A 16,052-nucleotide genomic window follows, 5' to 3' on the forward strand; every position below is an offset into this window, starting at 1 on the left:
AAAAAGTCAATTTGTTGTGGGACCCGATGGCACGATAGGGTCACGAGCGCGTGAGGTGCCATACTCTCTCTTGGTCTCTCGTACCCACACGATTGGCGTGTGCCTTGTTTTTATTATTATTGATTACGCAATCAAGCCGGCAACAACCAAGCCATAGGGTGTAAACAAACGTGCAACCTAGTACCCACAAGGGCAGGGGTAAGCCGCCGAACCTAGCAAGGTGTGATTTAATTCATCATTTCTGTGAACTTGGGATCATTAAAAGAATCCGAATTTCACACAAAGGAGAATGACAGAGTCGCCACCTAGATGAGAGATCTAGGACCCATAAATAACCAGAAATCTAGACTCGTTACCTGGTTACGAGAATGGAAGGTATGGGGAGTTACAACCACATGCACCGTCGCCGCCCGATAATCCGGTCTTCGATTTCAAAAGTTAACTCTCTTGAATTTCTTTTAAATGGCTCATTTAACTCTATTGAAGTACGAACTACGTAACTTGCATCCTAAAATCTAATTTTAACGTAATTCCTAAGTGTGTATCTTGATTTTCTTAATTTGTTTGAATTCAATCTAAGTGAAAGTTCTCATAAAATTCTAATTTCATGGAAAGTTCTAAATGATTTAATTACTTTTAATTTAATGATTAATATACAAAACCCCACCACTTATGTGTGGAGCCGACTCGGGCTTGGTATGCCACTCAAGTATCCAAGTTGCCTACGTATCCCAGCCTCACTGGAATCAGAGTCGATCGTAGTTCGGTGCCTAAACTAAGTTACATGCGTAAGACATCTAGGACACCAATCTAGACTGGGAGGACTGTTTCAACAGTTTAAGAGAGATTATTTAGTTAAAGTTGAATAGATTTTATTATCGTAGGACTCCATCTAAGATGCTATATGGTCTTATCTAAGTGCAAGACATCTCTTAGACTAATGCTGGTGAACCTACATCCTAGGTAACTAGGCTTGTCCTATAGGAAAAAAATGGTAACTAGTGTAACTAGATCTATGACTCTTTTGCTAATAATAGCAATCGGTCGTGATGACACCCTAACTCTAGGACATCCTAAGACCTAGAACACGACATGACATAAGTGTTCCTAAAAGGGGCTGTAAAGGTTCCTAAAGGAATTTTGAATCCACCGGCTCTTACGAATCTCAAATTCTTTTGGATTTGTTGAAACTTTTAGAGTTTTCTTGAAGCTTTTAGTTATCTGGAGATATTTTGGTGTGTTTAATGTCCTTTAAGTTGTTTAATTGGAAGCTTTAGTTTCACTTGTGATTTTTAGTGGTCTTTTGGTTAATGGCTTTTAACTGATTTTTAGCGGTGGATTTTAAATGGGTGAATTTTAGATTTGTTACTTTTAGGTTGGGTGTATTTTAGATTAATGTCTTTCGATTTTGGTTTGGAGAATGACATTAACACAACCATCTTTTGACAATTATACAAATTCGACAAAACCTTAACCATTTAAAGATCTAACAAATGTAGCCCACTAAAACTGTCATAACGCTTTAACCACTTAGCCAAATTTAACGTACAAATATGCGTTGGAAAGATATTTCAAAGGGCTTCAACTTTGTAGTTTACTATTTTCTATGAATTTGTGGGTTAGGGGTTCGAAATTGTGCTGCAAGCAAAAGGACAACAACATTAAACTGGAAATGCCTAAAGGTGTGCTGCAACCATTTTGGCCATAACGTTTTAACCGCTCCTCCTCTGATCAAGCACGAATACTTGTTGGAAACGGCATGAAAATATCTACGACTTTGTAGTTAACCATTTCCCACGATTCTACTGTTTAGAGGTCGAAAAATCTGTTTAAAGTCTAGCAGCTTGCACTGTGACGGGAATGATATTGGCACCCCCACGTTATGTCTCATCATTTCTTGTCTTTTAATGAATAATGGGCTGTGATTATCACTTGGGAAGGTAGGTTGTGTATTTTTTTAACTGGGAAAAGGGTTGTTACTATCAAGTTGAGAAGGGTTGTTTCGTTTATCAATTTGGAAAGGGGAGGGATGTTGTTATCAAAAGACGCTCGAATGGGCTATTGTTGAAATTGGATTTTATATTCTAAGGCCTGTTTGGGAATGGAAAATATATTCTAGGGGGCTGTTTGGGAATGATTGGAAAAGGGGCTGTGGTTATCATTTAAAGTGGGATGTGGTTATCAATTGAAACGGTGGGCCATGGATATCAAATGGAAGAGGGCTGTTATTATCATTCCATGTGGGCTTCAAAATTGAAGTGTTGTGTGTAAAAGTGGGTGCTTCTGGTGCGAAAGCGGGTGCTTGGGCTATATGTTGTGAATTAAAGTGGGTCTGAAAAATTGGGATTTTGGCCTGCAAAATTGGATTCCATGGGCTGCAAAAGTGGGCGAGTAAATTCTATTCAGTGATGTATTCACATTGAGATGGGTCTGCACTGGTTGATCTCACTGTATCTGTCTTGATTTTTACTTTTGTTTTGTTCTCATACACTTATGTTTTAATTAATTTTTTTTTTAATCTTTGCCCAAGAAGAAAATCCGAAATCCCTTCTTAGCCTGTGAATCCGAAATTCCCTTTCAATTTCACAATCCTAATAAGATTCTAGTTCTATCCAACCAATTTCCTTTTACTCTTAATAGAACTTCAGGGAAAATACGTTGAAACTGATATATATATATATATATATATATATATATAAAATTAGAATATAAATTTCAACTAATAATTCTACTGGAGTGCACAACCATGATTAAAGAATTAAAAGAACCTACTTGATGTCGAAAAGCTTGATCAATCTGCAGACCACGAAAGAACTCCTGCAAATAATTGCTTACAAAAATCAAAATGCCACCCCGGCTACAGTTGTTGAATCCCCAAGAGAAAGAGAGTTAAAGGTGTTCAGTCTTTTTTCTCCAAAATTGAAATTCCAGGCAGTCCGAGTGTGAAAGAGGGTGATAAGAGAGGCTACTGTTTTAGAGAATTGGAGGAAAAGAGTGGGTTTTTGAGTTTCGGCTGGGCAACGGAGGAGTAGAGATGGTGACGGAAACGAAAATATTGGAGGGTGCTAGTGGAGATGAGATGGAGAGAGAGAGGGAGCATCCACTATTTTGCAGAGGTGTAGATGTGCGGCATGTAGGGTGGAGATGTGCTGTTTTGTAGTACTCTCTAGATGCTCATCACTACTGTCCTCCTCCCAACCAGTTTTCTTAATCCATTAGATATCAAGGTCATACTCTTTATAATAGAAAGCTTCTTTGAACAGAAACTTCACATTTGCAATTAAGGTTATTGGCCAAGTTTAAATTTAGAGCACGGCATAAATATCAAAATAGGGAATTCAAATAACGAAAATACCTCAATGCCATATTTAATAGACTCCAAAATCAACAAGGTTTTTATTTGCATGGGTAATTGTAAACGTCATATTTTAGCTTTCCATTTCAGCCATCCCATTATGGCAAGTTTCCATCTCATTAACCATGCATTAACCCAACTCCCATGCATTGAATTCCACGTCATAAATAAGGATAGTCACATGTCCACCGTAATTAGAAACTCTTTTTAATAGCTAAGGATGCTAACAATGAAGAAGAATTGCAAAAAGTAGATGGACGATCAAGATTTAAGATACCAATTCAACTTGGTTTTAGATGGGTCATATCATAAGTTAGTTGCGCCCAAAATCACCTCTTTGGGATGATTCAGACCATCCAACCGATGATCATGCCCACCTAATCATTTTCATAGGATAATCCAAACCGTCCATTTGATTTGGCCGCAACGTAAATGAGTTGCACCCTCGAAATTATCTCCATAAAATGATCCGAACTACCTAATTGATGGGTCACAACATGGGTGGTCGTACCCCACAAATCAGCCATTGGATGATCAAATCCTTCCAATTAGTGGGCTGCAATGCAAATGGGTTGGGCCCTCAAATCATTTTTCATGGGATGATCCGAGCCACTCAATTAATGGGCCTCAATATAAATTGGTTGTGCTCCTTAAATTGTTTTCGTGGAATAATCCAAACCATCCAATTTATAAAGTTGTGCCTCAAAAATCATTTCCAAGGGTTATCCAAATTGTTCAACTTGATGGTCACAACAACAAAAATTGGTTGTTTTCGCAAAATGACCTCCCTAAGACGATCTTAACTGTTCCCTTGATGGACATCTTTATGTATTGGATCCAAGTAGGTTCAAAATTTGTTTTTCATTAAAACAATGCGCGGGCCTCTTGCTTGATCCAAATCTAACCAAAATATTCAATGATGGTGCACCAAATGGGTCCAAATTCTCCCATGTTTGGATTCTTGTGAATAACCCTTTTCAACACCCGACAGACAAATAAAAAAACATGGCAAAAATGACTGAAAAGATCGAGAAAACATAAGAGACGGACACGAAAATGAAAAACACTGAAAAACTGATAGGAAAACACTAACTTCTTTATTGATTAAAGCAGAGCAAAATAGGGGTGTCTACTACATTGTATCTAGAAACAAATTGTCTATAATATTTAACATTTTAGCACCAACATAAACTAGATATTAGCATAGAATATCTAGGGAACCTTTTCCAATAGATATTATAATTAAGTATAACATGTCAAAGTCATATTGTAATTAAGTATCTATATACACATGTTTTGAAATGATTTTCAATTTTAGGCGCAACATGGATTGATACAAAGAAATTAAATAAGAACAAGCACATTGTATCAACAAATTTATTTTCAAATGATATTTCATTTAAGCATATCCCCTAAGTCTAAGATAAACACAATGTAGATCATGTTGGGGGTTTTGGAACCCAAACCATGTTGGTTCCACTCAAGTTTGTCCTATAGTATGAATCTTTTGTAACCCATACAAACTTGGTACTTCTTACAAGTCTAAATTTACATTTAGACTTGTAATGTCCAATTCTACCACAATAATCACAAGACATAGATAAGTAAGTAGATGGACTAGATGAACAATATGATCTACAAGAATGAAAAATGATGACAAGCATGTTTTGTACGTTCTTGCAGTCTTTGATTTTCCAGCTCAAGTTTCTCATTTTTTATTTTAAAACCATTTATTTCCGTTTTCAAGTTAATTGATTCAAGAGATGAGAACATTTTTATCCTTTCTTCTTCTTTTAGGAATTGGTTCTCTTATTTTAGTTTTTTAATATTTTTATTTAATTCTTCAATTTCAAGGACAAATGAATCATTTTCCTTTTCTACTTATTCAAGTTCTTTTTCGTTTGAAGCATAATCCCTTTTAACACTAACTAATAAGTTTTCTAAGATTTTGTTTCTAGCTAGTTGCTCTTCAAGGTTTTCATTTAAGTCTTGAATTTCTTGTTCAATTGATGTAATCCCATCATTTAATTCCTTTAATACTTGGCGGTTGATATTTGGAGTTTTAAGTGTTGCGGTTAAGCATAGGAGTTTGTCTTGACAACACTTTTCAATTTGGTTCAATATATCTTTTGCATTTTGGCAAGATGACACTTTTTCATAAATGGTAGGAGGTAAAGAACAGCAAATTGCAATAAGGGCTTTAGTGTTTAATGAAGATAATTTTCTATCATACTCTTTTAAGTTTCTAGATTTTGAATTAAAAACAAATCCATTTTCTATTATCTTCACCATTTCTTTATCTGGAACTTTTAAATAGGACTTCATATGGATCAACCAAGATCCATAATCTCATCCATCCAAACTGGGTAGTCTAGATCCCATCTTTTAAAGTTGCAAAAAATTAGATCTTTTAACTCTTAACCGGTTAGGGTCTTAATCAAGAGCCCTAACTCTGATACCAATTGAAATCCGATGTGTAACCCGGTTTGGCAACCTAGAGGGGGGGTGAATAGGATGTTTATAAAAACTTTTACCAATTTCACCCAAGTTTTATCCCTTGTTCAATTAAGTTTGAAATACTTGAACTTAAAAATAATATTACAAATTAATATAAGTTCAAAACCATTGATGATTAGCAAACTTAATTAAGTGATTAATAGCCTAATTAGCAAGGTACAATTATTCAATCAAAACCAAAATGCTAACTACTCACTCAATTCTAAATATGTAAAAATACAATCACAAATAAAAGAGTGAGAGGGTGAAAGATAAAGAGAAATATCATCACAAGTGACACAAAGATTTATAGTGGTTCGGCCAACGGCTTACTCCACTCTTCTCAAGGTCGCACTTGAGGATCTCCACTATTGAGACCTCTACTGCACCGGGCTCCGAGACTTTTACAACCAAAGGGAGTTAAATGAGGATGCCCTTGCCACCTTTACACCCGTCTCTCCTACACCGCCGAGAACTAAGCGCACTCAAGAGGGAATTAAATCCGGATGCCCTCGCCACCGATACACATGAAGAAGAAGAAAACAGCTTTGCCTCTATGTAGGCTACAATGCACAATGAAGCTCCTAATATACTCTTAAATATGAATACAAGTGATGCCTAAACCAATCTCAAAAGATTTTCTCCAAATCAAGGCACAAGGGATTGGTAAGAGATTTTGCCCATAGTTGAAAGTGAATTTCAAGGGTTTCTTAGAGTTGGAATATGTTCATCATTATTCTTTAGACCCCTATGATGGGTATAAATAGCCCTCCAACTTAATATGACCATTTTGGGGGCAAAACGGTAAAAAACTGACTAAAAAAGAACTAGTCGTTTGAGCTCCAACGACTCTATTTCTAGACCGCCACAGTCGACCCGGGTGTCGCAGTTGCCCACCGTCATCGGGCGCTTCTTTTTATTTTGAATTTCAAAAGCGCCGCGGTCGACCGGGTGTGTTGCGGTTGACCTCCGAGAGCAACTTGGACAAAAATATTTTCGTTCATGTTCCTTTCCGAGGTCGACCGACCCTACGGCTGTCGACTGGTCCGACCATGCTGGATTGTTTCTGGATTTTCAGAAACACATACGCGGTCGACCGTGAAGTTCTGGTTGACCGGACCGCTATGTTCCGGTAGGTGCTGGATTTCCAGCCACCTTACCGCGGTTGACTCTGTAACCCCGGTCAACCGGCCCTGTTTGTAAATCCATTTCAACATTAAAAAAATTAGGGACTTGGGCCTTGGTCTTGGGTCCTATACTTGAATTGATTGTCCTATGGGTCCAACAATGTGTGGACACGACTAGGGTCAATCATAGTCCAGTTAAGTCCAATTAGGGTGTGTTAGTCTTTTTGGAGAACATTGTTTTCCACTAGTTTTAGGAGATTTAACAATGTGCCTTGAGAAGAGAAAATGCAAGAGAGATAGGAATACATTCTACAATTTCTACCACTCTCTTGAACTCTTCTCTTGAGCTTCAAGATCTTCAAGGATGAGCTTTGCTTTGACTTCTCCAGTTGTGGTACAAGCTCCTTGGTCCTTTGCATTTGTTCTTGATCCTTAAGCTTTGGCCTTTCTTGATTTTTTCCTTTCTAACTTGATGCTTTGAGATGATGATGATGAGCTTCTCCTTGGTACCTCCAAGGCATGAATCGATCATTTGTATGCTTTAGCTCCTTTGCCATTGTGTTTGGTTCATCTTCAAGCATAGGCCTTCTTTGTGTGTGTGCTGGCCTGGATTTGACTTGTGTAGGACCTGTCAAAAGCAAAACACTCAAGGCAAACTATTTGTCTATAAAGACTAATCAATTTGGATTTGTTAATCATCAAAACATGGTAAGATGATGATCCCTTGGGCTTACACAGGTTTTTTGGTATATGAATTGTTGTTCTTGGCCATTTACATCTTATGGCAATGGAATGTATAAATGACAGGTTTTCAATTACAGGTTTTTATGGTATGAACTTATGTTGTAATTATCAATAGGTGAAAGGCAGTTTAGTTATTTTTATTTTTGTAATTTTGTTTGGGAACATTAATCTAACACCACTATTTTTAATTTTATTATGTTTGGGAATACTTGGTCGTATTGGATGTACTGGGTGTTTATGTTTATATTGTAATTCACAATATAAACATAAACACGAGATGGATGTAATTTGAGATGGTTTATAATGTACTGGAAGTATTGAACATAGATTGCGCAGGTTCAAGTTCTATGATCGAATGAACACTAGAAATGTTGCTCTGAATTCATGTGAACAACCAATTACACGAAAAGCTTAAGCTGTTAGAGTTGGTGCACATATCTCATGTCGAGGATATTGTGTACAGCTTGAGTTACTCTCTGAGGCTCTTACAGTCTTGGAAACTATTTCAGCTAGCGGGAATATTGTTGTAGCTTCTGTTTATATTTTGATCAGAGCAATTTAATGTTCGTTTAATTACCCATTTAAAATAGAGTACAAGTTGAAGTTTTTCCAAGCTCACAAGATGTTTTAGTGCACTGACGATAATGCAATGATTTAGCTTAACTCCCTCTTGGTAGGGGTGCTCCGCCACCTGCAAGGCGCTAGTTACCATTAAAAGACGGGGAAATACTCCATGACCGAGATGGTCAGTGCAAGGGGAAATAGAATGAAGAAAAAGGAGAAAATATACAAATACAAAATGCCCATTGTTAATGTTTTACAAGTTAAACATTAGCCTTAAAGGCCACTATATGCTCGGCTGTGTGCTCTCAGAAAGTGTTTTGGCTTCCAATTAACTAGTTTCCTCTTTGATCTAGATTGATAATCCTATTAGAACATTAAAGGACGAAGTGCAACCAATACTGGCAACCTCAATTAAATCATATGTCCCTTGTCTCTTTGGTTTTTTACCAAAATCAATCGAACTTCGGGTTTAAAATCAGATCCAATTGCTTACAAGTTGTGAGGCCACTTCACATTACATACATTAGGTGTATAACAGCATTGCTGACTATGCATATCAAACACATAGGAGACAGAACTTGAGATGACAGTACACAACAAAAAAGACAAATCAAACATGCAAAATATATACATAAAGAGAGCAACAAAGGTCTTCTCAACTCCTTCAACAAAAGTCTTCTACAACAAGATACAACACAACTTATAATAAAATATCTATAGCTGCTCAGTTAATAGTGGCAAGATACAAGAAAGAGTTCATAACATATACCACAAAAAAAACAAATATGACTAGATATATAATCCTAATTAGATGTTTCACAATGTAATGCTGGTCATCTGGCCTTCCTATTGGCACATTGTACTCTTCTCTGTCCTCAGTCCCTCTACCATAGGCGTCATCTCGTCAACCCAACGAAAATATCTGCATCCATCTTTGCCCTGTAACCTTTCCCATTTACATACTCGTTAAACACAATATGCATAATAAAAGATAAACTAAATCAACTCATATAAAAACACCACTTACGTGCCAATTTGAGCATTAATAAAATGGTCTTCCTGGATTTTTTGTCGTTTTGGATATGAACACATCCATCAGATCGTGTCCGTGAGGACAGAATGCACGATGTACCTTATGAGTACTACTTATAGAAGAAGCCATGTAAATTCCTAATAACAAGAAAATTAAATAATGAGCAAGCAAAGCCAAATGAAAATTTAAAGACTACAAAGCATAAATTTTCAACAATTTCAATTGGATCCAATGGATCTAATTTGAGAACAAAAAAAAAATGTCAGCATCAGATCCCTTCAAATGATTTTTTTTGTTCAATTTCTAATTCTTTCAGAAGTCAAATGTCAGGATCAGATCCCTTCAAGAATCAGATCCCTTCAAATGAATTTTTTTCAGTTTCTAATTCTTCGAGAAGTCAAATGTCAGTATCAGATCCCTTCAAGCAATTTCCGATCCAATTAATAAACTGAAAAAATGAATTAACATCTCTAAAACTACCACAAAAAAAAAGCCAAATTATATTGATCGAATACTGTCACTGATTTCTCTTCATTCCAATGAATCGAACCTCGAATGCAATCTTACCTACTGGTAGAACCAAATCCAAACCCTAAAAAAGTAAAAATTATCCAAATCTATCAAAAGATCTAAATCAGCCATAGCAATACACAATCCAGAAAGTGAAAAAGAAACAAAAGTATATCCATAACAAAGAAGTCAACCCAGTTTTATTAGAAGCAATCAGAATCAGACTTAAACAAGATAAAAGAAGCAAACAAAGGAAAAAATTTCAAATCTTATATCATAATAATGCATGAGTGAAAAGGGTCTTAAAGGTGAAAAAATAAGATTTTAAAGGGGAAATGATGAAATCTGTTTAAATAAAAAATCCGAGTAAAGGTCATAGAAGAGGAAAATCTGGGTTTAAATAAAATCTGGGTTTGTACCCAAAATCCCTTAAAAAACTTTTAGTCGCCCTTTCAAAAGCTTTTAGTCTCCCTTTCCTCAATTATATACTTCAAACAGAAAAAAATGGAAACAAAAAAATATATGAACTTACCTGGTTTGTCGCCTTGCTAGTGGAGGAGACGAACTAGAGAGAGAGAGAGGAACCAGAGAGAGGGTGTGAGGAGATCCACCAAAATTGGAAAAAAAAACCCCTAGCTTTTTGGGTTTTTAGCTCTCTGAGAGAGAGACACTCCACAGAGAGAGAGAGAGAACAGAGAGAGGGTGTGAGGAGAACCACCAAAAACCGAAAAAAAAACCCTAGTTTTTTGGGTTTTCTGCACTGCAGTGAGAGAGAGAGAGAGAGAGAGAGAGACTCATATTTATTTTTTAAAGGATAGGAATGTCTTTTTTTAAAACATTAGTTTGATCTAGGGCGGCAAGATGGTCATTTTAGAAGAAGCTAGAAAACTTAAAACGTAATGGGGGGCCACCATAAGAGTCAATTGAAAGGAGCTTTTAAAGAGTGCGCAGATAGCCTCTCTACGCTGCTGCGCAGAAACACCTCTCTCTCTCTCTCTCTATATATATATATATATATATATATATATATTCACTACTTCCCGTTAGTCGTTTCATTTTGTGTTTTTCCTTTTTATTGTATTGTCGTTGATATTGATTTAGGCATGTTACTACTGGTGTATGAGATTATTGATTTCTGCAGCGCATGTCACATGCCTCAGATTGGGGGCTTGATATTATTATAGGCATCGCCGACTATTGCTATTCAATTCATCATCTCATGGCACGTAACAAACATTTAGAAATTGATTTTCCTGTTGAGAAATTCCAAAAGCAACTTGACATAAGATATATGTCCAATATTGATTGAACTGTAGATATCATGACCAAACCACTTCATTTAAGCCGTTTCAATTAGCTCCTACACATGCTCACCATCAGTTATTGAGAGCTTCAATTGCAAGGGAGTCAATACGTGATTGGTGCCCGATTTTGACCCAAAAATTTGACATGCAAATTAACACAAGATATATCTCCGTTGGAGCATTGCAAACACCTTTCCGTCACGGATCATGGTGCCGCCGATACATCCCTATTTCCTCATAACTAACAGCCGCTAGATGGAGGCAGTAACAGGTCATTAAGATGGCCTCATGTCCACATTTATAATTGATGACACCAAAATTGGTACCTGAGAATCGGATGAGCGTTGTAGATGATCCGGCTATTCGGGTTGGTAGAGCTCCAATCAGTGGGTGCTTGCGCTCACATAAAACAACGTTAGAAGGGCCCCTGAAGGGGGACTCCGGGGGCACCCTCCGATGCTTAAGTCAGAAATCTGCGTCAACAGACATCTAAGCAAAATACCAATCCATAGAGTAAGAGAGCGTTTTGGGGGTAGAGGAAGATGATCCCCTTTGAGCATGGGGGTGCCTTTTTATAGGAGGGGAGGCCCATTATGCCCACTCGTCAATCATGCCTTTGATTCAGCCCACGTGGGGCGTGATTGGTGGAGGATAAGATCGTGGAGATATGATTTCCTAGAATTATGGGTGGAGATCGTGGAAAGTGGCCTTGGCGGGATGTTTTGAATTTGAATGAAGCACCTTATGTGTAACGGTTGCCCGGATTGATAGCTTAACGGCGGGATTCCTGCGATCGTGTCTAGTTCCTCTTAAGGGTCAGTGCCGATAGTTCTTTATGTGAGTTTGGTCTGAGGGTCTGTACATGGCATACCGATTTTACCCCCAACATACTGCTCCCCTACTTTCTTGTCCCGTTTTGTGGGTCAAGGAAGTAAATAAGTTTTTGAGAGGTAGCCCGGTACTGACCTTTAATAAGGTACTTTTAGATGCTCAGTTGAGCTTACTGAAGTTCGGCAATATGAAGTTCGGAAGTGTGGAGCCTATTCTTGGTGCATTCGAACTTTCGTGGAGATCCTTTGTTGGAGTCCACGTTGTGTCTCCTTCAACCTTTGGAGGTTGAATGCCCTAGAGGGAGGGCGATCAATGATGGAGAAGGCAGACGCTCTACCAAGCCCTCTCAGGGCTATGGTTTTTGGGTGTACCTTTTTGTTGGAGAATTTGGAGAAGGTAGATACTCTACCGAGCCTCGCAGAACATCGGTTTTCGAGTGTACCTAACGTTGGAGAAATTCGGCGATGGTAGAGACTCTACCAAGCCTCATAGGGGGTTGGTTTCAGAGTGTACCAACGTTGGAGAAATTTGGCGATAGTAGACACTCGACCGAGCCTCATAGGGGGTCAGTTTCAGAGTGTACCTAACGTTGGAGAATTCTGAGAAGGTAGATACTCTACCGAGCCTTGCGGGGTGTCGGTCTTCGACTGTACCTAACGTTGGAGAAACCGTCGATGGAGAAGATAGACACTCTACCGAGCCTCATGGGGCGTCGGTTTTCGAGCATACCTAGCGGTTGGAGAAATTCAGCGATGGTAGACCCTCTACCGAGCCTCGAGGCGCGTCGATTTTTGGTCCCACCTTAACGCTGGAGAAATTAAGCGATGGTGGACTCTCTACCGAGCCTCGAGGGGCATCAGTTCTTGGTCCCACCCTTTATTTGTCAAAGGTAGGCTCTTTACCGAGCCTCAACCTGCTTTGGTTTCTTGCCTCACCTTTTGCCGGAGAATTTGATATAAGTAGACCTTTACCGAACCTCAAGGGCGTCGGTTTTTTGTCTCACGTGTTGAAGAATTTGGCGAAGGTAAGACCCTCTACCGAACCTCAAGGGGCATCGGTTTTTTTTCCTACCTTTTGCCGGAGAATTTGATGAAGGTATGCCCTCTACTAAGCCTCAAGAGGTGTCGGTTTTTTGTCCTACCTTTCAAGCAGATAGACGCTCTACCGAGCCTCTTGGGGCATCGGTTTATGGGTCACATCTTTTAAGTAGATAGACTCTCTACCGAGCCTCTTTTTCTAGTAGATAGACGTTCTACCGAGCCTCTTGGGGCATCGATTTATGGGTCATATCTTTCTAGTAGCTAGATGCTCTACCGAGCCTCTTGGGGCGTCGGTTTATGGGTCATATCTTTCAAGTAGATAGATGCTCTACCGAGCCTCTTGGGGCATCGGTTTATGAGTCATGTCTTTCAAGTAGATGGACACTCTACCGAGCCTCTTGGGGCATTGGTTTATGGGTCACATCTTTCAAGTAGATAGACGCTCTACAGAGCCTCTTGAGGGATTGGTTTTTTGGTCGTATCTTTTAAGTAGATGGATGCTCTTCCGAGCCTCTTGGGGCATCGATTTATGAGTCGCATCTTTTAAGTAGATAGACATTCTACCGAGCCACTTAAGGCATTGTAAACACCCCCATTTTGCTATACTTTAAAAAAGCAAAAGATTCGGTAGTTTGTCAAGATTCGGTAGCCTCTTGGGGCATCGGTTTATGGGTCACATCTTTTAAGTAGATAGACTCTCTACCGAGCCTCTTTTTCTAGTAGATAGACGTTCTACCGAGCCTCTTGGGGCATCGATTTATGGGTCATATCTTTCTAGTAGCTGGATGCTCTACCGAGCCTCTTGGGGCGTCGGTTTATGGGTCATATCTTTCAAGTAGATAGATGCTCTACCGAGCCTCTTGGGGCATCGGTTTATGGGTCATGTCTTTCAAGTAGATGGACACTCTACCGAGCCTCTTGGGGCATTGGTTTATGGGTCACATCTTTCAAGTAGATAGACGCTCTACCGAGCCTCTTGAGGGATCGGTTTTTTGGTCGTATCTTTCAAGTAGATGGATGCTCTTCCGAGCCTCTTGGGGCATCGATTTATGAGTCACATCTTTTAAGTAGATAGACGTTCTACCGAGCCACTTAGGGCATTGTAAACACCCCCATTTTGCTAGACTTTAAAAAAGTAAAAGATTCGGTAGTTTGTCAAGTTTCGAGTCTGTATTCTACCTAGGATTAGGCATCTGTGCATTTTATGGTAGATTTCGCCTCGTTGAAGAAATTCTGAAGTTGGTTCGCTATCCTAAAGGTTTCTAGGGTGTTCCAATGGTATCTAGAAGATAAAAATTCAAGTTTCCAAGAAAGTGAAAAAAACCTGCTATTTTTAGAATTTTCGGGGTTTCCCTCATTTTTGCCCATTTTTACACTACAGGGGTATTTTGGTCATTCCCGATGTGTCTCGTCTGACCCCCGAGTTATATTCAAGAAATCTTGAGTGATTTTTCAAAATTTGAAAAAGCTGCTATTTTTATAAACTCATGGGGCTTCCACATTTTTATCATCTTATGGATATTTCAATCATTTCGCATATATCCAAAACCATCTTGAGGGTACGGCTGATGAATTAGGAGTAATTTTGTAAGATTTGGAAAACCTGCTAAATTTAGATCTCTCAAGGTTTTCTCTTAGTCTTGCACTTCGGGGGTATTTTAGACATTTCCAACATGTCATATTTGTTCCCTAAGTTATGTCTAAGAAATCTTGAGTCAGTTCATAAATTTTCAAAAATCTGCTATTTTTGAAATTTCTCAGGGTTTTCGCTAGTCTCGCCAAATTCTTGCACCTCGGGGTAATTTGGTCTTTTCCTGTGTAATTCTTTTGATCCCTGAAAGGTGTCTGAGAAATTATGAATGATTTCCTGAATTTTGGAAAACCTTCTAAATTTAGAATTTCTCAGGGGTTTCGCTTAATTTGGAAATTCTGAGTGTTGAGGGCATTTTGGATATTTTCAAGGGATACCAAATGATCCTGTTTGATAATGCTCACCGAAAGGACCCAACTTTAAAAGTTTCTATTTTTGAAGTTTGACCACAATGACTTTTTATTTATTTTTACTTTTCCCTTTAAGGGGTGAACCAATTTGAGGGTATTTTGGTCGCATTTGGATGTGTAATGGTCAAATAGGGGCATTTTGGTCCGAAAAGTTATTTTCCCAAAAAAGATGGTTCGATCACGTGTTAGAGGTGCACTATAAATATCATATGGGTTGGGATCATTAATAAAAAAATTAAATTTGAATGATTTTATTGAATTTTCATTGAAAAAAAAACCCAATATACATGTCATAAGGCCTATTGGCCTAAAGCCAACAAGGTGGGGGTCCATGTGGAAGGCTTGTATGGTCAGGTTACTAAAACTGTCATAAATTTTTAGCTTTTGGTCTAAAAAATTTGCGTTTATACTTGTTTCGAACATCTCAAAAAGATCTACAATTTTCTAGTTTATGCCTTTTCCTGAATCAGCCTCTTAATAGGTCAAAAATGAGCTCAAACGTTGGGCAGTCCTTTTTGGACGAAAATCATTCATAAAAGCTAGTTTCATATGTAAAAAGGCTTCTAGATTGATCTTGAAAGATCTCCATTGTGTAATTTAGCATTGCTTGGCTTGCAAGAAATCAATTTTAGAAGTAAATACATTTTAGAAAGTAAGGAAAAAGCAAGTCATAGGTGAGAATTAGAAACTAACTAAAGGTTGGAGTCCTCACATTGGAAACTTCCAAATCCAATCTATTCCTAACTTTTTCTATAAAACAAAGCAAGTACAACCTTTGGCCTGGCTCTAGAAAATTCATCTCTCTCTCTCTCTTCCTCCTTGGAATTCATTCCTCTCTTCAAGTGTTCTTCACAAAAGGGATTCTTGAACTGCTTCTTCTTCTCCAAGGCATCATATAATCAAGGATTATTAGAGTGTTCTTTGGATCTTTTTGAGCGTATAAAAGGGTTGACAAAGTGTATATCTCGGATCACCAACCCTAGAGACAAGAATTGAGATCAACGATATGGATTTTTCTTCTTTGCAAATTAGAACAAGCATGCTAGG

At 38.2% G+C, this 16,052-nt stretch overlaps 1 protein-coding gene across 2 annotated transcripts in view; it reads right to left on the minus strand.

The window, feature by feature from the left end:
* Positions 1-8,949: 8,949 nt before the first annotated feature.
* The window catches only part of LOC143851804 (xanthotoxin 5-hydroxylase CYP82C4-like), a 35,569-nt gene continuing 28,466 nt past the window's right edge, over positions 8,950-16,052 (minus strand). The window contains exons 3-4 of one of the 2 annotated variants that reach the window (XM_077361287.1): positions 9,314-9,456; positions 8,950-9,225 (exon numbers count right to left, since the gene is read on the minus strand). In XM_077361287.1, the coding sequence (XP_077217402.1) occupies positions 9,329-9,456 (128 nt within the window). In that variant the 3' untranslated portion in view covers positions 8,950-9,225; positions 9,314-9,328. Of the gene's footprint in view, positions 9,233-9,313; positions 9,457-16,052 lie in introns of both variants that reach the window. The other variant, XM_077361288.1, reaches the window with a different exon arrangement.

This window comes from Tasmannia lanceolata, unplaced genomic scaffold, assembly GCF_043159265.1.
Source record: "Tasmannia lanceolata isolate RefF3 unplaced genomic scaffold, GAP_Taslan_0.1 ptg000018l, whole genome shotgun sequence".
NCBI classification, from domain to species: Eukaryota; Viridiplantae; Streptophyta; class Magnoliopsida; order Canellales; family Winteraceae; genus Tasmannia; species Tasmannia lanceolata.